This window comes from Thermobia domestica, chromosome 5 (assembly GCF_964235325.1).
Source record: "Thermobia domestica chromosome 5, izTheDome1.hap1.1, whole genome shotgun sequence".
Taxonomy (NCBI): domain Eukaryota; kingdom Metazoa; phylum Arthropoda; class Insecta; order Zygentoma; family Lepismatidae; genus Thermobia; species Thermobia domestica.
The window spans coordinates 230,813,641-230,836,796 of NC_137458.1; the positions used below are offsets into that span (position 1 = coordinate 230,813,641).

Sequence of the window (23,156 nt, forward strand, 5' to 3'; positions counted from 1 at the left end):
TAGATCATAGACGTTCAAAAAGTTCTTACTTTAATTTGAAAACACGATGATGAAATATCCTGTGTAAGCCTTAATTACATTTTTCAATGTAACCTTGCATTATGCTTCTTTCTGGGAGACCACCTAACCAAAGTCATTTTGAGGCTCAGGTGTTTCATTTTGAAAGAAACAATTGTTTTATTACCGAAAAGAGATTTGAGTGCTACAAGGATATATAGCCTAGTAAATAGTATAGATCTCGTAAGCTTGATATGAATATACATGCAGACTCTAAAAAGATCTAGTTTGAACCCATGTGATTGTTTAAGGGTTGGAACGGAACACAATTTACAAAATTTCTTATTAAATGCAAAAATATGCATTTGCAATGACAATTTAATAACAAGAATATAACGAAATATTTGTTAGGGAGCACAATAACGTTTTAATTATATAAAAGTGATTCATCTTACGCGATCCACAGAAAAGCTTTTGTATATAATTTTAAAAATGTAATTCTACATAACATTGCATAAACTCGCTTCAGATACAATCTAGTTATTCTGAACAAAAAACATATACATAGTTTATACTCTTAAGTTGCTCCATTTCCGGAGGATAGACATATGCCAATACTAAGTGCAATATACCAGACAATTTGATGACGTGCTGCAGTAACAAAAATAAGCTATGTCATTTTGTGAAAGCTTCGCGTGAACTCTTTGTTTGAATGCTCTGTCATACTACCATACCATGGTATGTACAAAGATACAGAAAAGAGGTTGTCAGCGGTGGAGTTGGTGCTGTTCGTAAGGTTCAAATGAAAGCCGCAGCAGGGCCACGATCTAGTGGTTAAGTGGTAGATTTATTAGCTCTTTTGCGTAGTGTCTCTGATTCAGTACCTGTCTGAGTAAATTTGTGGTTGACAACATCGTGTCCATCGGTTTACTCGCAGTGAAGCCATTTCCTTCCAGTTTCTCATTCCACCAATTCTTCTATCTCATTCACTTGCTTTAACCATCGTCTCCCTTAGCCTAAACAGCATAATCATGGAATGTTAAGCTGGAAGATTTCTTTTCATTTTCCCAATAGTCTCTCTTACTCAATACAGAACGACCTATTAAGAATAGGAGTGAGCAAGAAAAACCTTTACACGACTCCAATATCGTCATTTTAATGTTTAAAATTCAATGAGTACGAATTGGATGTTCTTTCGTAAATTTAACCCTTTATTGAGCAGTGTTGCTCTCAAGCAGCGTCGCATTCTATTGTGTTATCCGCACGAATAATTACTTCAGAGATCTTGTAATTGGCAATATTGCTTTCATACAATATTCATATACGTGATTTGCGAGTAGCTTCTTTAGATACCTCTAACCTTCGTGAACAGGAGCAGTCAAATTTAGTATTGTAAAACCTTTATCTCCTACGTTCCGCGAAAGTTCTTTTTCCATTTCTTTTATTTGTGATTTCTTGCTCTGTAGAAAAATATTTAAACGAAGCTGTTGGCAGTGCTAATCAGTAGCTACACATAAGACCTATTTTATGGCAATGTCTTTTATTTTGTAACCCTATATTTTGTAACTAAAGTACAAAATAGTTTAAAAATTACAAAATTATGATCAGGGAGACATGGTTCAACCACAAAATCAAACTAAATATCTTAATGGTAATGTTATCAATGCTTTTCAATTAAAGGGTTAAAGTGAATTACACGATAATGTTAAATATACCATTTTTCACATAAACTCTAATTACACGAATATGTGTCATTTGTATGTTATAACTTAGGTTGATAAATATAGTAAAAAATTTGACATTGAAAAACTGTTCACGGTTTTCAGATCTTAGGGAATTTTGGATATGCATTTCGAACATATCAAATTAACTAATACTAAGATAGCCGATCATTCATATGTAAAACATGAACAAAAGAATAATTTGGAAAATTAAATTGTGAATATTACGACGAAGCGAAGTCTGTTCCAACTTTTAAGAGAAAATCATGCAATCCTAGTATGATCAACATAACTTCGACTGAATGAATAGAATGTAAAGTATTTTTTCACATAAACAATGGATGTAAAGTTGCCGAGAAGCCTACGCATAATATGCATTGAATGAAGATTAGATTTGAATTAAGATTATTTCGAGTGTTCCTTTCAAACATTGTTCCAGGCATTGTTAAATTGATATCCTTTTATACAAGATGGATTGTTGGCCACCCTGAATCTTAACTGTGAAATGTTTGTTAGGATATATTGCAACGCCTTGTCCACTACAACTTGAGTAAAAACTTGCTGCAGTAGAAGTAGTAACAGAGCGTTTATTTGGGTCTCCATTTTCAATAAAATGTCCGTCATCTGTAATGGAAGAAAGGCTTCTACTGAAGGTGTGGACGCTGATGGTGGATGTTTTTTATCTGTAAAGACCCTCTGTACACAGCACTCCATGTCGATGGTATTCTCCGCTCCAATCCATACAAATTTCTAATTCATCTTTACAGCACATGCCAAATAAAGTGCATTGCATATGATGAATTGCGTGCAAAAAATTTGTTATTTCAGACATAGACATGTACACGTGCATAAATAATTACCAGATATTATTATATGCTACGGGAAACTGGGAGAAGGACTAAGTGTGACGATTGTGGCAGGAGAATTTGATATTAACCCCAATATTGTTTCACGTGCATAAGAAAAATTCCGAACTACTGAATATGCTGTGTGAGGAAGAAATGGTAATCGATTGCACTTAGCCTTAAGCGTAGAACAACCACAATACTGTAAAACATGCAGAAAAAGGGACCCGCAAACATCCAAGAGGACTACAAATCCTCCAATCGCACGCTCTACAATGGCACGTCAACTGCGTAATGTGGTCCGCTTGCTTGACGGCCTTGCGTTGTATTCCGTTGACACCCGCACATCAGTGCCACCATTTGCGATGTTTCTAATAACATCAGGACTAAACCAAGCAGGAGAGGAATCGCGTTCTCTTCTCCGTTGAGAGCAAATTCAGTCTGACTAGTGATTCTAGAAATATACTCATCTGGTGAAGGTGGGAATACACAACGGACAACGGAACATAGTCGAATATGGTAATTTTGATAAACCAGTGTTCTTATGTGAGGCAACAATGTTCCACGAGATATCGACCTCAAAATGTTTCAACACGGTACACTCACTGAATCAAAATTATTTTGTGGCATTCCACTCCTAAAAAAGTGAGTCTTTTCAGAGGTAAGTTTAACTTAGGGATGATTATGTGTTACCGCATCGAACAACGTGGGCTTTGGAGATCTCGGAGCGAGAGGATATTCGCCCAATGGACTGATCTACCTGCTCCTCCGACTTGAATCCCATCAAACATGTTTGGTATGCTATGGGAAGACGTCTACCTGATATACAGGCACCAAAAAATACAATAATTGGACTGATTATGGCATATAATGGTATTCCATACCACAACAACTTATTACGAACTCTTGAGCAACGAAAGAGCATGTTGTAGAGCATGCATGACTGTCCGCGGAGATCACATATCCTTTTAAGTACCATTTAGATTCTTGTGTATGTTAGGAAGGATCATGACTAAGTGTTAAGTTATTGCCTCTTCATACAATCGCCATTTTTGGTATTCTAATCATGTTTCTTTCTATTGCTTCCTGTATCATACAATAGTACTTTATTCTATGAATGGTCAAAGTTTCACCTATCTATGCCACTTGAGAGGGACGCAGAAAGTAAAACTTACTTTCTTCTTAAGTTAAGCACACCACTGTAGATCCAAACAATATGTAAAATCCAGGAAAGCTAATATGAATAATGTATAGGAAGAAATCAAAAGATTCTAATCGCAATCATTTATACATCACTGAAAAATAAACTAATAAATCATATCTATGGAGTGTAACGTTCTATGAATGAAAAGCGTGGACTTTAGGAGAAAAACCAAAGTGAAAAGCAAAGACCTGAAGCCTTCAAAATGAAAAAAAATGTAATGAAATCTGTAGTTTTACGTCCCACAATTATGCCGGATAGGCTAAAGGAGATGGTGATGATGAGAAATGAATGAAATGGTGGAATGATGAAAGTGGGAGGAAACGGGAGAACCCCGAGGAAATCAACGCGCACGGTGTTTGTCCACCACAAAGTTCACTTGACGCAAGCTGGGATCCAACCTGCGACCCCAAACACCACAGATGAACGCTCTACTACTGAGCCACGGTGCCCCTGAATCCTTCAAAATGTTGTGGTATGAAATGATCAAAATTAGATGGATGTGTAAAATATCTCACTGAATAGAACATTAAAAGATAGGAAACTAGTATACTAACATGTGTAAATACATTTTCGAAGGGAAGAGATATGGTTGAACACGTTATGAGAGTATGGAGTGAAAGGCAGACGGTAAAATAGCTGCAGGAAGTCTGAGTTCGATATGTAACGACCAACTAATACCTTATATAGAAAAGATGAGGTCCTTAGAAATGAAACGTTTGGCTCTGGATAAAAAGTGCAAAGCTATGTCAAACCAATCAAAAGACACCTAGGACGAGAAAGAAGGAGCATATATATATATATATATATATATATATATATATATATATATATTGTGATACGAATCTCATTTAACTATAAAATAAAAAATTTGGTGTCAGTGCATTTAACCGTGTGACCTTCACACATATGAGCGAACCGACAGACTGACAGACAACATACATACAAATATGTTTTCTGCATATACAAGTGACGACACATGTAATTACATTAGAATCTAGATTTAAATTACTCTTGCATGGTTTCATGTTTGACACTTTTTCAGTCACTGTAAAGTAGAAGTAATGTGATTCAAAACTTATGTGTTGTATACCAGTGTAAAAGGTTGGCATTTATACGATCCACTGCACTATATGAAAAAAATAACACTTCTATAAGTACAAACATCTAAAGAAAACTTTTGCAATTTGACAATGAGAATATATAGAAAGTCTTGAACAACAGAACAGCTGATTAATGTGCTATGTCAATCTAAGAAAACGGAAGCATTGAACGGTCGTTCAAATTATGTGGAACGAATTAGAGTTGATACTCAGAACAATAGAGTATTAAAATGATACACACTTCCAGTTTGTATACTTTTTACAGGAATTGAAATTATATAGTCCGTTATTTTTTCAACACATACGTCGATTTCGTGGACGTAATGAAAACATTTTTTCCTTTTATCCGGGACGTAATATCAACATTATAAAACCATTATGTACTGACGTAGGTTTTGGTGTGTCGTGTCATACGAAGTATTGTACAAAAAGTACTATAATAACACAGAAGATGTTGGTTTCTGTTATTGTTTTTATGTTGATACTATGTTTCAGGACAATGGTACGTATTCTCCGAAGTCTGTGTAAAAATAAACCTATTAATTCGCCGTAAAATTGGTCAAGGGATTTGTGTAACACAGTATAGATTCTATGAGGAGGCAATGCATCGTTCTTCGAGAGCTGTTAATCATTCACTCCTGTATTTTATTTGTTTGCTTCTGTAATAACTACAAAATATTCTCATTGTATATACATCCTCATAACAACGCAGGTGTTTAACAACAAATAATCTATTTGTAAAAGCTAATACGTAATGGTGATTGTATTTCCAATTCGTTTATTAACATAAGCAGGTTTACTTCGATACATTGTGAACTAAAACATATTAAAGATATAAAGAATGAGTGATTATGTCTAGTTTATATTAGTGGGTTTTGCATATGAATGAATACAACATTTTATTTAAAGAATACAGTGGTTATTGATTGTTATGTATGAGTTACTGTTCATTAACATTTGGTTTTATAGAGCTAAAGGAAGTTTTGTCTACTATACATTTTATATTACACAAATATTCAATCCATAAAGAAAAAGGAAAATGTCTGAATATAACACACACAGTGAAACATTTCATTGATAATCTAACGAATTAATAACAAGCATGTTGACATCGTGCCTGGCATACAACATATTACACGAAAGCTTTACATACTTACATACACATAACGCAAGTGTGGACTGAAATTATTGTTATATACTATTAAGTATAAACAATAGCATAACACAACTTATTTTATTACCAACACATTTTTTTGCTGATACACAGTTTTATAAGAAACAATTTCACAGCATGGATTGAAATGATTGTTTAAAATGTATAGCAACATATATTGTAGAGATCAATTTACTTTATCGTTTTCTTTGTAAGGTTGTAACTTTCAGATGAGATACATTTTACCCTTAATAACTGTCATGAGTATGGCGTTACCAGATTACCTAAAGATTCGTATTTCGTATGTAGTTTTGCTGCAAAATCCTACATTCTACTACAGAATTACAAATATATTTTTAAACCTTCACAGACTAAATTCACCAAATAAATACAAAGAAGATTGCATTGGTATCCAAGAAAGATAAGAATTTATATTTACGCGTAAGTTTAATAGTTCTTGTACATACAAATAGTTGTCCACAATTTTTTTTAAAAGAAAAGATGTAGACCTGCCCATTAGATTAAGTTTCAACATGTCTTATTTATGTTTCTGGTTTAATTTACTTCATAGACGTCTTTAATTGTGTTTCTATACTTTTCGTACAAATATGAGTTTATTCTTCTTATCGTTCCAAGTCTGTATAATATTAAATTTCCGACTTCAAAAAAGGGTACAAGAGAATATTTTTTGCCTCTTGTATCAAAACTCGTGTAACAACCCTACACAGCACAATAAAAGAAGTTTCAACTACACTTTCCTCAACTTTTTAAAGTTGTTTGGTACAACATGACTTCTTGAAAATAAGGAGTTATATTTAAATCATTCCTATATCGCACGCAAATTCCTAGTACATTGTTCTATTATAAATTTCTGATATCTTGACATTGAACAATTTTGAATTTTTAAATTCTTCTTAATACGTTAAAGGAAAGCTAGAAAAAAGGTCCTATTTCGGTGCCGATATAAAATAGGTTGGAACATATTCGAATATTCACAGATAAAATATATTAGTTAATGACGGAGAAAGGAATATAGAATAAATTAGTTTGGGCTTACAGGTTTTCAGCAAGCTCCCAAACACAGCCTATGAAAAAGTTTAAATTTGAACTAATAATAATTGACAACAGTAGGATGGAATAAAGATAGATATGGTTTATTTTTCTAGATACCCGTTTCGTATCGTGCAGTAAATGAAGAAAAAGTTGTTACCATGACCTGCCACCGGATTTGTGCCGTGGATTTCACGGTTCCTGAACAAACTGCTAACACTCTTTTACTGTCGATCGGGATAAGATTATCAGAGAAGGGTATTAACAGGCAGGTATATTATTCGTTTCTTGATATGTATTTTATCGTGTTCATTTGCTATAAATATATCATTTCACATACCTTTCAAATATGGTGGATTTCTGCTAAATCTGTGTCAACTATCGAAATCGTGAAATGCAGAAATTACGAATATGAATAAATTTGAAATTTCGTCTTTATTTTGCAATATAATATTTTACATTCCAATATTTTCGTTATATTGGTAAGTGCAATGTGTATTACATAAGAGCAACAAAGAATAAAATTTCGATGAAACATGTAGTACACATTATGAAAACATATTCACTATATTTTATTTACTATGTTTTTGTATACCATTTTGTTGGATTGCGCTCTCAGCATCAGCCTTGTATTTAGTATTGATTTATGATGTAAATTTCTATCTTAGATGAAAATTTTAAATGGAGTTCTTTGAAAGGTGCGAATTTTATTGTGGAATTTTTGAGTAAAAGATGCTCCTCAGGGGTTAGACTAAAAGTCTCGTCCTTGTGCATAATCAATTCCTCATTTATAATTTTCATTAATTCAAAAAAGAAGTTTGTTGATGGTAGCTTTGAGGTATCATGTGTAAGAATTGATAAAGAGCGTTAGAGAGGTGAACATTACTTCTACAGCCAACCTATTGTCGTCACTTCTGCCCACTCACAAATCGATGGGGAGGTCGGTATGCAAAAACATCCTCACAAAGGTTATTTTTGTAAGCATATATACATCCTGTTTTGACGTTGATATACGCATTTCAAGCATACATTTAGAGGATGTTCTTCCTCCTCCAAACTAGTCTTCTGGGTCCGCTAGTGGTTTAACTATCATCCTTTTCCAAATTGATACGTACGGCACACGACAAACTTTTCCTCGCTACTTTTACCGTAAAACAACATACACCTCGCTTGCAGAAGAAAACACCAAGGGAACAGTAAGGAACATTTGTGCATCATTTACTGACAAAATTACATTCTATGAAATCCAAGAAAGTACGAAAGAAAACCTATAAAATAGTTTTTGAATTAGAAAACTTATTTATACGTGATCCTGAGTCTGCAGAACATCGGTTACTTTTGAAATTCCTACTCCCAGTGGGTACTTCATTACGTTGTTAATAGAAGATTCCGAATTCTGCATTCTTCTGTAGAGCAGATTACAAGTCTATGATAATATCATGAGTATCTCTTCTACGGTTAGTATCTTTGGATATATCCACCTTCGAAGTTTATGCTTCCGGCAGTCAGTATCTTTCAAACAAAGTGATTCCGATTAAAAGTTTACCGAATTTTCCCCTCTTGTCTGTAGAACTAAATTCACCTTCCAAGCGTTGAAAACTCTTTAGGAACATCATGCACATAACGTTGTTTTCGTTAATGCAATACACACTCAAACGCGGATACAAACGCATGCTCTCTGTAAGTAACAGATGTGAGCGACACCTATGATATAAATTGATTTCCTCGAAAACTAATTTCCCCTATTTTTCAATTCTTTTTGTACCTATTGAGAAGATTACTAACAGTATTTTAAGGATCTCTTTATATTAAAGTCTTAAAGTTAATTTTGGATTGAAATCTATACCTTAGTAGAACATTCATTTCTAGAGACCCTTGATCAAACTTTAAAGATTATATTAAACCAAGCAACCAATAGGTTACCATTTCAATTTTCACTTTAGCAAGCAACTTTTAAATTTTTAATGATTACCAAAAACAGTTATCCTGTATTGTGCTATTGTCTCATAAGTGAATACGCAGTTGTGTAGAATGATACCGGTTGATAAGTTTGCTTCTCAATTAGTAGAAATGTGCTCGCTTTGGGTAAGGAACATATAAGACTTATAAATACCGGAAATTGCTCCTTTCCTACCTTTAAGAGTGGAATTTTCGAGAATCCTGAAACACGTGTTTATTTATATATTTTATTATATTTATTTATTTATAGTGAGGAGTTTGCGTGGCGAAGCAACTTGAGGGAAATATCCTATTAATGAGAAATCCACTCTTAACGAAACATTTCTACTCCATTTGGCCCTTAAGGTTACGCACTACAGAAAAATCCCTTATCATTTTCTCCTGTGACAAAATATTCTGTATTCTAATTTGATATGTATCATATACCATGGTGTGAGTGTGCATGAGTGAATTGTCGTTTTTTTATTTTATATAATTGTATAGATTAGAGAACTTAAAATTACCAGATAAAATTAAGGTTATCTAAAAGTATTTCTTGATTGGTTGTATAGAAATGTTAGAAGACAGAAACTAAAAATATACATTTTATCAGTACCTACTCAATGCAAAACGTTATAATATCTAACATTACTTCAACAACATTATATCGGATATAATAAAATGCAACAATAATCAAATTCGAAATATTTTACAATTATAAATAATACAATGATATAGAATCTTTAATCTTCTAAGGTGTCCTTCTTTAGGTGCAAAAACAATTGACATGCCTCCTTCCAAGGTGTCCTTCTTTAGGTGCAAAAATAATTGACATGTCTTCCTGACTAAACACTTATTGACTTATAGGGCCATTTTAAACGAACGACAATACTTTATTTGATAACCTCTAAACATTTCGTATTAATATCGCAATCTGTACGACGTTACACATTTTTAAACTACGATAGCCAGTGTTTTACATTGTAAATGTGTTGGGATCGACTCTGAAACTCAAGTTGTTCATGTTTTGTATGAAGTTCGATATAAAAAGGGTTCAATGTTCTCCATATTTTATCAGCTACAGGACATTCATTCAACCAGCGCGATCGGAATTTCGAACTTGAGAACTTGTCGTTAAGGAAATGGCAGTAGTTGCTACTACTAAACTGTGTTTGGAGGCCATAACGGAATTCCATACTTACTCATCACCTACCAATTTTATAACGGATCCTATTATTATTAATAATTGGACGGAAGTGTTGAAGCCTCAGTTTTCCAGACCCAGAAAATGGTCCAAACGAAGTACACATAGATTGGTACATTGTTGTGTTTCAATGCATTCAATGTGTTTAGGTATAATTCCAAATATGGTACGTCAAAACTCCAATCGTAAATAGATCCTTGAATTAAGTCTCATATAAAAGCATTGATCCAGCAAAAGTGGAAAATGTTGAAGATTTTCTTATTTTCATTTCATACACAGACAGGAACTGGATTAAATGGTTTATGCACCAAGTTCCCCAAAAATCCATGTAAACCTGCTTTGCAATTCAAAAATATTGTTTTCATTATAATCATATCTTTTCCTACACATTGTGCGTTGAACTTCACTACTATTTCTCAGTTTACAGTATTAAGTGTTCATTAGAAAAAGGGGCACTTTCAGTACTATTACAAAATATGCTGTAATCTGTTAAATAATATAAGTATCTCATTAATTACTTAATACTTACTTTGTCAAAGTATCTATTCTATTAGTGCCTCTTTGAATTGAAAATACTTCCAATTATTGTGAATAAAGTCACTACTAACTTTCAGTTCCATTTTTCTCAATTCCATCTTTTGCCTATAGCCCTCTTGTCAGGAGAACGTGTGCATTAGTATTCTTATAGAAGTTTCGAGACTTGATGTTATATAACATTTCTGTTTCATTTTATATCTTGTATTACACTGATTAAGCTTAAGCATTAGTTTTCATTATCAAAAACATCAAAACTATCCAAAGTTGGGCAAACAATATCCCTCAATGCTTTATTTCCTTAGAAAAGCATACTTTTCCGAAACATCAAAAGAAGCACGTCCAAGAGAGAAATCCCTGGGGTGAATAACAATTCTAACCACTCTCTTAATATAAAATGTTGAAGATAGTTGTTGGTAGAAAGTGTCACGGTAGACTACACACACTGTGTAGCGTAAGATTTATAGTCTGTGGTTGTCATGTTGATCAAGATAAACAAGATGTATTGAAGGATATTAAATATATGTCATAAGGACAAAGATTAGGAAGATTATAATAGTATATGCATTTGTAAGATTCAAAGGAGATATTGTTAAAAAGATTAAGGAACCAAGAAAGATACGATTAAGAGTAAGAATAAAGTTTACAGATTATTAAAAGAGTGAACACAGGAGTGTGATTACTATTGTTATAGATTACGGATAAGTTTTAAGATAAATTATTATTAAGTTACCAACACTAGCCAAATACCCTTTAAGAAAGTAGCATCATTTCATTTTATAAAGCTAACAATAGTGAAGAAAAGATTATCAGAAACATGCTAGAACCATACTGGGAATTAGAATTCAGTGTCATTCATCTGGAGACAAGTTGTTCCAAGTTGTGCACATGCCTTCATAGGCAGAAGTAATTTGATAATTGAATTAATATATTCTAATGATTAATTCCGCAGAGTAGATGAAATGGAGCAACTGTTCCCTCTCTTGATTTGTGACGTGCAAGCATAAATAGTAAGATTTGAAGTTAAGATAAAAGAACTATAGTGACATTCCATAAGCATCATTCAAAGAATAGGTTACGGTTTCTGCATAATTATTATGTACTCTTAGTTTAAAGTCATCGATATCATATGTGATATCACCGGATTTTTATTTCAAACAATTCTCATCACATTATTATTATTGGTAGGTTAAACACAACTAGAATTTTACGATTAAAATAATAATTACATTTATAATTTTATTTATTCGTTTTTATTTTTATTTTTCTGTTTTTAGTATTTCTTTATTTCATGCAAATGTGTTTTCTGTATTTACAGACTAAAGCTGCTGATCCACTGCCATGCAGTAAGAAGTTTTAAATTTTATTGTTTTTACTCCAGAAAGCATGTATACAAATTTGATACACATGTATGCCTTCTTAAGAAGTAGATAGGCTAAGAACACTAAAAAGTGCTATACCGTCAAATGGGGTGAATAGAAACACATTTTTGGCTATATGAGTATATAAGTCTGGTGATGTTAAAGATTTCGGTATCAGATTATTCCAAACAAAAGGTCTTAATATGCTAATGAAGTTCAGTAAACGGAACATTAATTTATCAATTCCACTTTTCTTCACCTTGATTTTTCTTAATGTTTCTATTCATCCCATGGGTAGGGGTGAATAGAAACAATGACTTTATTTCCATTGTTGTTTCTTTTATACTATTGGAAAGGTTAAAAGAAACAGCGTATTTGTTGAAACGAACTATTTATTTAATACCTGCAAAATGTAAGTTCAATAAGACCAGTATTATATAAGTTACAAACTTATAAAACAATACAATGCACAATATAGGTACAAACGACCATACAGTTTTGATGATATTTGAATAAGATTTAAACCACTGAAATCACCAGGGAAACTTATCATGAGTTGAGTTGATTTTGAGGTTATCGTCCCGTTCAGCAGCGAGGCTATATGAGACGTGGACCTACTGATTAACGTGGAATCAGAACCACATGAGCTTCCGCCGGGAATCGAACCCGGGTCTCCTACGCCAAAGGCGCGTACGCTAACCGCCTAGCCACGAAGGAGCCCGAAACTAATCATATATTTAAAGCGTGTTGACGAACTCCTAATAAAACCCAACAGTTTCGTAACAATATCCTCAGGTCCTTTTTTCCGCTTCTCAAGAATTTTCCACTCCTCAAGAAGTGTTTCTATTCACCCCACTAATTAAAAATCATAACAATAACCCAGTAAAGTTAAATTTTGATTAGAAATAATTTACAAAAGGAGAACTTTTACTATGTACGTCAGTAAATGAAAGAACAAACTACAAAATAGGCATATGTTCAAATGCAACAGATATGAAAATGTCATACTTACCAAGAAAGTTTGAGGAGCGCTAAAATACCGTGTAAGATTTCAGTAACACATTTATGCTACTGTCGTCTAGCTCAGTGTTCTCAACTCAGTAAAACATTTTGTCTCTGCCCTGAACACTTTAGCCGTATAAGACTATGTTAAGAAATTTCAGTTTTCTTGATTAATTTGTCGTCCAGATAAATCCAAAACTAATCTGGGAGTTTTGTTTCTATTCACCCCAATGTTTCTATTCACCCCATTTGACAGTATTTAGATTTAAAGTATAATTAGCAAGGGTGTACACTAACAGTTGTTAGAAATAAAGAAAATAAGTTTGAGGTTTTCGTATATTTACAGGAATGATTTACAAAACACAACTATTGTAATTTCGTCACACTGGGAATTTAATTCAATCATTGTGTCGTTTATATATGTGCCAAACTAGCAAAATATACAACATGCAGTTTACGCATACTATGATCCAGATATGATATTATTGATTATAATTTTGCGTAATATTTTCTTTATCCATCTATAGCAAATAATTTAAATTTCTTTTGTATGTAGTCTTTTGTTTCAGACTAGCACTAAACCACATCCATATACCAGGTTGTCTAGAAAGTATTGAGTCTTTTGCGCTCAACATGGTGTTAGTATTCCAAATCTCAGGGTACATGAGTCGCACCGAGTCAAGTCTAACACCATTTGACATCTGACAGTTCGAGATAGTAGATCTGCAAAAAAGTGATGAAATTCTTATAATAAAACGTAAGGTATTATTCCGTGAAAGTGAGTTAACATTCCACAAAATTGTGCTATATTTTGCAATTTTATTTCGATAAAGACCCAAGTGCTACACGTCTTTGAAAAAATAATACTGTTTATGGGCAAGTAGTGATATCGAAAATAACTTAAACACTGATCGCCACTTATAAACCACTTGAAGAATATTTACTAGAAATGAAGTTCGGTATTTGGGTACCGCAATACGAGATTTTAAAATATTTACTCAATCAAATTTTTATCTGCATAACTCTACTAAAAGCTAACAAACTCGAGCCATTTCTGAATCGGTTGATCACAAGTAATAAAAAATGGATAACCTAGAACAATAATGTAATGAAACGATAGTAGTAGAAGTGAGGAGAAACTGCACAATCTGTAGAAAGGTGCACACTGGCGCCCAGGAAGGTTATGTTGTGCTTTTCATGGGATTGAAAGGATCCGTGCATCAAGAGTTGCCGCTGCCAGGCAGAACGATATACTCGTATATATACTGTCAACAATTAGCGTGAGTGTAACTAGCAATTCAAAAGAACGGCCGGAACTGGTCAACAAAAATGGTGTCGTTTTCACGCTCACAACAAATATATTTTTAAACAATGTATCAGGAATAGCAAGAAATTGCCTGGGACTTTTCAATGTGCACAGTATTCATTGTATAGCACGCACCTACAATCGTCAGACTATGATTTATTTTGGTCTCTTCAGAACTCCTTGAATGCTGTTAAGTTAATTTCAGATGAGATGTAAAAGACCCATGTCATAAGTTTCTGACCAGAAAGCAAATAACTTCTATAGCGATGAGATTCTGGTGTTTTTGGATAACTGACAGAAGGTCATCAAGCAAAAAGGTGCTTAGGTAATTTCATAATGTTAATTCAAAATAACTATAAAGACATTTTCAATTTTACTTCCAAAGACTCAAGGCTAAAGGCACCAATCAGACCTACCATCTGATATGTATATTTTAATAATGAATTTATGTGAATAATTTAATTTATTTCCACTGGGATCGTTCGGATTAGTTAACCGCTTGCTTCTGTGATTTACAGAGTTCATTGTTTAGCTTACATTTGAATCTAAATTAACAATATTTTGACTAATTTGAATTAAATTCAACTAACAATGGTCATACCGACACTCTAAGTGCGAAAGATACAATCATCAAATTTTAGAATTAGACTGTTAAATTGATTAATTGAAAATTGGAGTCTAATGTTCCTTATCAACATTGAAATATCTATAAAACAAAATCTATTGTTCAAAGTGAGATTTGTGTCTCTACTAAGGTTCACATCCAACCAGGGAACAAATCATTAAATATGTGCATTATCTACCTTCCCGCATGGTAGCACTGACGATGTTTTTTTTTGACACGAAGTCTTACATAAAGCATTGATAAAAATCATTTTAGGTCATTCTAACAATTGTCATGAAATAAATTTATTCTACTCATTTCTAGAGCAGAAAAACACTGCTGCTAGTTCTCAGAATTTAGAAAGAGCATTTTGGAACAGTTGTTACCGGTAGAATAGCTTAGAAATTCTTTGATTTTGTCTTTTTTACCACTATATTTTTATATAAGACTTATTCAGAAATAAGATGATATGACACATCTTGAGAGATAGAAAGATAAATGAAACTAATGCAGAGAGTACTTCTGTGTTTGTAGCATATAATTACATGCAAAACATTCCAATTTTATCTCGAAAATAGATCAAAGATTTTTAGCATTATACTTGCATTGAAGAAAAGCAATTTAACGTAATCGAAACATAATTTTAAGTGACCTTGGAGATATACATAACGTTCAACGAGAGTTTTCTTATGTAATAATTTAATTACTATTAATTCATTATATACCACGAAGAAATATCATACATACGCTAATTTTGATACGGAAAACACTTTGGGCCGTTAATTCGCTCTTTACGTAAAATAATATATATGTAATAATGTATATGTGCATTTGCATACTAAATTAAATATGAATATCGAAAAGAACAAAGGACATAGAACTACACTAGCACATAACACCACTTGAAGGAATATACTAAAATATTAAACATACATATATAGGGTCGATCATAGCTCGAAAGGGTTGGGGTTCTTGAGATAAAGTAAATAATGATAGTTCGCAACACTGCTTAACGTTCTGAAACTCCGAGGATTGTTGTAATTACAATTAACAAAAAGTATTATGATGATGGTAAGGGGGTAGAGTAAACAAAGAAATATTTTAAACAGTTTCCAATAATACGCCATTTTAAGCAATGTATCAGATTTATTTCTTCTTGTCTCGCGAGTGACTTGCGATGTCAAATTGCTGTCAAATATCTTTATGATATTTATATCTATTAGATATTATCTATATAATTGCAAGCAATATTTACCGTAACACTTTCCTGAAGGAAAGTACAAGGAAATAAAATTTTCATTTCCATGTAACTTTGTTTCTTCTTATTCAAAATACGTGATATAATGATTGTAGTATTCAATATTAAGATATTTCAGACGTGTACAATGTCATCCGTGTCTATTGCACTATTACTGTTGTATAACTGTGCAAAATTTGGCTATTTTTCGATGTTTTGATACTGTAAGGTCCTCAGTTTGAAAGAGTGCATGAGGATTGTGATATTATAAGTTTTCATTTAAGCTGTAGATACGAAATGTGTATAACCTGAGTAGTGATCTTTAGTTATACTTTTATGTTACATACTCTAAAATACAACCAGCTTAAAAGTATTGCTAATTCTAGAGTTATGTATTTTAAAGCTAAATTTTAAATAGAAATATAGCAATACTAAAGCATATGGAAATATGTCTTGACCTCTTTTCCTTGGATTTGTTCCATCACTTTATTTCACAGCTCATGTATGAACAGTCCAATTGTCCAGTCCATTAATTTCCCAGTTCTTTCTTTCTTAGTCTATCGCGTTTCCTTTTATTTTCTAATTATAATAATATTCTCCATTCCTAGTCCTTGGGCATCTTTCCAGTCTATCTTATGACCCGTTTCGTTAATGTGTTTGTAAATAAAATTATTTTCTCACTACAGTCTCACATCGTCCTATATTGCTTTATTCTTTTCCTGTGTTCATTCCCTGTTTTCCCAATGTATTTTGTATCATAATCCATATAGTCCACTTTATACATTACACCTTCATCTTTTTCATACTTATCTCCTTTTTACTTTCAGTTATGCATGTCCAGAAATCTTCGTCGTTTTTTTATATGTCTTTGTTCCATCTCTTCTTAACAAGCTGTTTGGAACTTCTCTCTTCTCCCCAATGCTCTCTAACCCACATCAATTCTTCTTTTTCTTCTTCACTACCCCGTGTAATTTTTCTTATTCCTTTCTTTCTTTTCCACTCTTCTTTTCTTCTTTTTCGATGGTCAGGAAAATTAGTTATTTTTGTTTTAGTAAAACTGGATCAACGCTTGTGGCATTGAATCTATACTAACAGACCCAATTCGTTATCTTGAACTGTTTTTGCTCTGATAACTGTCAAGAGACAGACTGAAATACAGATAGACGAATATGGACGTTCTGAAAACTTCCCATATTATACATAGCAGAGGTTGAAAACCTCAAAAGATAAAGCTCTACTTATTTTTAGGTAGTCTCTTACTCCTATCCTCACCTCAAGAACACGAGAAACGACTCTACTATCTTACATAATCTATTACAGAATAGGTATAGCAAAATATCTTGTAAGTTAACTATATTTGTAATTGTAATAACATACTTCATATCTATAAAAATAAATGTGTATAGTGTAGTTATATAATGTATTATTACTTTTTTAGCATTTACTCCTATTTGATACACAGAATGCTGAGCTAGGTGATATTTTTCTTTAGATGACAAGAACTACATGTGAGGCTCTCCAAGTAGGATCTTAGATACTTATAAAATAAAATTAATTTTAGATTCAGAAACAGCTGAAATTATTTTGGAAAATAATATATGTAAAAGATAACTAACTTGGAAATAGAAATTTGAAGTTTCGTACTAATAGCATCTTTCTAAACCAATCTAAATATTATCTACAGACTACTACTTATAAGCTGCAATACTTATTACCTAAAATATGTTAATCTTATTCTAAATACATGATGTATAATTTTCTTTAGCCTAAATTACACAGCTCCTGTGCGCTAATTCTTTGTACCTTATAATTTGTATAATGTGAAATCTGTTACTTAATCTTCATATTAATTACATTAATCCCTTTTAAATAATTTTCTAATTATCTGATTTAATGGTTACATATAATATGAGTGCCCTGTTCAAACAAACTTCATTCGTAATTTCTAGTATAATTTCTTTCTCTCTTATCTGGGTATTTCAATGGGAAGCATGCAGTCTTCCAAGCAAAGATAGAATTAAAGGAGGAATGGAGGCGAAGGTAGGGGAATTCCCGTGGCTGGTTGCTGTTAGACTCAACAAGATGTTTGATTGTGGAGGAGTACTCATCAACGATAGATACGTACTTACAGCCGGACATTGTATGTTCAAGTAAGTTGTTTCTCTAGTAGGATAATGATAGCTTCGAATGGAAAGGATGTGAGTACGGTGGTTCAGTGGTAAAGTGATACGAACAGCTCCTGGTATGATCCTAACCACATAAGTTTGTGAAGGGGAACATCATGTCCATGGGTTTTCTTGGTGGTTTCTCGTTTCTCTCCAGTCTTACATCCTCATTACACCAGTTACTTCAAACTTTTTCGTTTATCATCCGTGTCCTGCAGACAAAAGAGTACAATAGTTGGACATAAAAACAGAAATTTCAATTCATTAATTTTTCATTTAAATGAACCATTTGTCAGAATATACGGGAATCTAACTTTTAAATCATCAGAAACTACGGATCAAAAATTACGAGAAACGTTTAAAAACTAGAAATATTTGAACATGATTAAATTTGGTTTCAGATGAATACCAAAAAAGTTTCTTCTTACATACACATTAGCACCAAATAATATTGTAGTCACTAATGATTAATTGCATTTTCTAGTATTAATCACTCGTAAAATTACAAAACTGGATGCAACGGCAAGACAAGGAAATTGTTTATATCTCAATCTATATTACTTTAATTATACTGTATTTAGTGAATAGACACTATAAAAGCTTGTGTAGAAAGTACTCTACATATTTGAGATTCCAACAGCACCTCACCTATGCAAGAAAGGAAACTACACATAACTACCGTATATCATATAATATTATGTAGAGTTTGAGAGTTCAGGTATCATATGATACATATAATACAAGACACTATTCCATCCGTAAGTGAATTCTGTAGATGGGTTCTGTTGATACAAAATAATCTCAATAGTCACAGTGGGAGTAAAGAACGCTTTTTACGACTAAAAGTTTTAAAGCAAGTATTCCCATAACGTACTAACACGGGAGGGTCCCACAAGTTGTCGCTAAAATCTGATTGTCATATAGCACATCTGATAGAGCATCATAAGAAATGAAAATAAGCAAAATTTAAGGTGCTATGGACAAGAAGGATAGGAGCTACGGGGCTTCAAAATTTGAATATCCAAAAAATTATATCATGGAATTGTGTACGTTTAAAGTAAATATCTTAAAAACCGTTAAAGCAATCAAACCAAAAGTTGCACAATTTAATGAGAACAAAATGTTTTATCGAAAACCACAGTGTTGCCAAAGATGAAACAATGTTGCCAACTCAGCATAAAAATATTTTGTTTCAAATAGCACCATATATAAGTTTTCACAGATTTAAAACGCACTATTAACACTAAACATAATAGTGATGTGTATTGGTACAGTGTTACACACTGTTATAGCTACGTGTGCTGAAAATGTACAATGGAGAAGTCTGATATGTGACAACAGATGGTAATAATGGAATCTGGGTCTCATACTATGAATTTAGTTCAAATCCATAACACCGATAGTATAACATAGCAAAATGTCAGCAGTGTCACAAAATATTGGCGCATTTGAAAAACGAAATTAGTCAATTCCGAAGCTATATAGAACGGGACCTGTAATGCAAAATAAGATCCGAACCACTATGAAAAAGGAAGATAACAGTGAAATGTAAGGTAAAAAGTACAACAAAAACGTCCGAGGCAGAATTGGAACCCGCATCCCAAATAGATTGGTTGTCTAGCCTTGTAGACCACACGCTATCCGGATCGACTAAAAGCGAAATGAGATAGTAATAAAATAATTATATTTCCTATGTAAATATGATAATATTACAGTGTACAAAGTTAATCATATGGTATGTAGGAAAGGAAGTAAATAAAATGTCACTTAACACGAAACACACACGCCAAGAAATTACTCTTTCAAATATTGATAAGATAATCAGGAGAAACATTTTACAGAATTAGAAAACACGCGTTTCTTTCCAAGCATATATCATTTTGTTTTCGCGAGTTGTCTGCTTATTCACTGAGGCTACGGAAGTGCAATGCAGATCCGTCACATTTTTCCAATGCATTCCTTTATTAACCTGTGTTGTCATATATTAGACTTCCCATTGCACATTTTCAGCATACTACCTCCAACAGTGTTCAGCACTGTACCACTACACTTCATTGTTATGTTTAGTGGTAATAGTGCGTTTAAATCTGTGAACACTTGTATATGGTACTATTTGAAACAAAATATTTTTATGCTGAGTTGGCAACATTGCTTTATCTATGGCAACACTGTTTGTGGTTTTCGATAGGGCATTAAATTGTGCAACTTTTGTTTTGATTGCTTTAACGGTTTTCAAGATATTTACTTTAAACTTACATAATTCCATGATATAATTTTTTGGATATTCAAATTTTGAAGCCCCGTAGCTTCTATCCTTCTGGTCCATAGCACCTTAAATTTTGCTCATTTTCATTCCTCATGATGCTTTATTAGATGTGCTATATGTCAATCAGATCTTAGCGACAACTTGTGGGACCCTCCCGGGTAAGGAGCGATCTTGGATTGATAAATGCTATATGGATCAACGCGCAGTCACGTAAGACAGAATACTACCTTTCGAGCCGTATAAGAGATGGAAAATATTTCCAACCCTGTTCACGTCATCTAACTCCATCGAGAGGCTTGTTGTTTTCACGTAAGGTCTGAAAGCAGACTGCAAAGCAGCTGAGCACCAAGCAAACTCAGTGTTAGGTGAAAAGAAATATTGAGTTGACTTTGAGTTTAACGTTCCGTTCAGCAGCGATAATATATGAGAGGTGGAGCTACTGATCAACGTGGAATCCGAACCAAATGAGCTCCGCCGGTAATCGAACCCAGGTCTCCCACGCCAAAGGCGCGTACGCTAACCGCTTAGCCACGAAGGAGCTCGACAATAAATATTGTTTCCGATTATTTTCAGACAGATGGAAAATAATCCTTAAATTTATATTTTGCGAGAAGAGGAAAGCAATTAAAAGAATTCACACGCAATTATTTACAACTGTCTAATTGCTTTTTATAATAAATTTACATATGAAAATATATATATATATACAGTATAACCTCGTTAACACGAACTCGCTTAAGCCGAACACTCGGTTAGGACGAACAAAATTTCGGTCCCGGCATCGCTGTACGTGATCTTATAGGAAGTTTTATCGGTTAACACGAATTTCGGTTAGTACGAATTACGAACTAATTTTTAGTCCCTTGAGTCAGTAAAGGTTTTGATTTAACACGAACTTTCAATCCTTTGTTGTTGTTGTTTTTTCAGGCCATTTTTCTTATTTCAGATTTCACTCCAGATCAGTTTTTGTCATACAGTATTTATACAGACGAAAATTGCCTTGTAAATAAGAGAAAAACCGGAAACAGGTATCTTTCCTCTTATGAGGTGTTGATTCTGTCCTCCGTCAAGCGCTGAACATGCAGGTGCTTGGCAGACGAGCTGGTGACAGCCCGAGACAAAACGTCTTCTCTCCCCTGTAACTCCAAACGGGTGACAGCAATCATAAATACCTTTCCGTTACTGCGGTACTCACCCTGCTAGCGGAGTTATCAATTTTATAACTTGACCTGGGTTTTCTGCGTGGAAACTTTTTTTTATCTTCGAAGATAGGATAATAAACTTACTGTAGTGTTTTCACTTTTCAGAGGATGGTACCGAGACCAAAACTAGTCTCGATCTCGATCTTAACTCGAATTTGCGACCGAGCCGTGCTTTTCGAAATCGAGACGAGACCGAAACTCTCAGTCTCGTCTCGATACAATTCTGTGGATGGTATCAATACAGAGAATAGTCTTGGTCTCGTCTCGAATTTGGAACCGAGACTACTCAGTCTCGTCTCGATACCATCTCTAGTGTTTTCTATGACATACATAATATACTGTAGTGGTCTGTATAGTCTGTATACTGTAGTGCGTATGTATGGAGAAAATGTATTCGAATAATAAAATTTGGGTCCCCGGTTAACACGAATTCTTTTAACACGAACTCTTGATTTTTCAGTCCCTTGGAATTCGTGTTAACCGGGGTTTACTGTATATGATATATCCTAGCAATACTTATCTTCCTGAAGTGTTTCAGCGCAGTTTAGGCAAATTTACAATCCCCCCTAAAATACATAGCAGAGTACTTCACTTGGTAGCCTCAGCTTCCGTTGTTTGAAACAAAGTCAGTTTATATTTGATTACGCATTCCTCCAGAATTTTGTCCTTTGGATCTAAAGATAATTCTTTGTAAAGCTTAACGTAGCACAATCATGCACTGATGATAAGATGGAGACGAAGATGACACTAATGAATGAAATGGTGGAATGGAGAAAGTGGAAGGGAACGGGAAATCCACGAAAAAGCCAACGTACACCTTTCTTGTCTACTACAAAACACAATTTTCGCGAGAAAGAATTCAACGAAAAATACCTCGCATCAGAGGTGAGCACTCTACCACTAAGCCACTGAGATCCCAAAAGAAAATGTATTCTCTACTATGACAATTATTTTAAATCCTTACTCTTGATAACTTCTTCTTTACACTTGTCGTTCTTAAAGGAATCATTATTGTACAATTGAAGTTCGATCGTACCATTTGCAATGAAAGACAACGCTTCGAAAAAATTCTCATGGGCGAAAAGAAATTCTGAAACTCACTTGTGGGTACCACCGTTATACCCATAATTAAATTTTATCATACCCAACATATGAAAGAGTAAATTCATTTTGGAAATATAATCAGGCTTACTTTCAGGAGAGTAAATTGTAAAGTTAGGTGATTTTTTCGCTTGTATAGTTATAAAATGTGAGTGCTAATAAATGC

General features: G+C 33.4%; 1 protein-coding gene across 1 annotated transcript in view; it reads left to right on the forward strand.

The window, feature by feature from the left end:
- Nucleotides 1–5,265: 5,265 nt before the first annotated feature.
- The window catches only part of LOC145684789 (trypsin-1-like), a 54,367-nt gene continuing 36,476 nt past the window's right edge, over nt 5,266–23,156 (forward strand). The window contains exons 1-3 of the mRNA XM_081757159.1: nt 5,266–5,369; nt 12,065–12,092; nt 18,247–18,406. Coding sequence (XP_081613285.1) covers nt 5,319–5,369; nt 12,065–12,092; nt 18,247–18,406 — 239 coding nt within the window. The 5' untranslated portion in view covers nt 5,266–5,318. The remainder of the gene's footprint in view (nt 5,370–12,064; nt 12,093–18,246; nt 18,407–23,156) is intronic.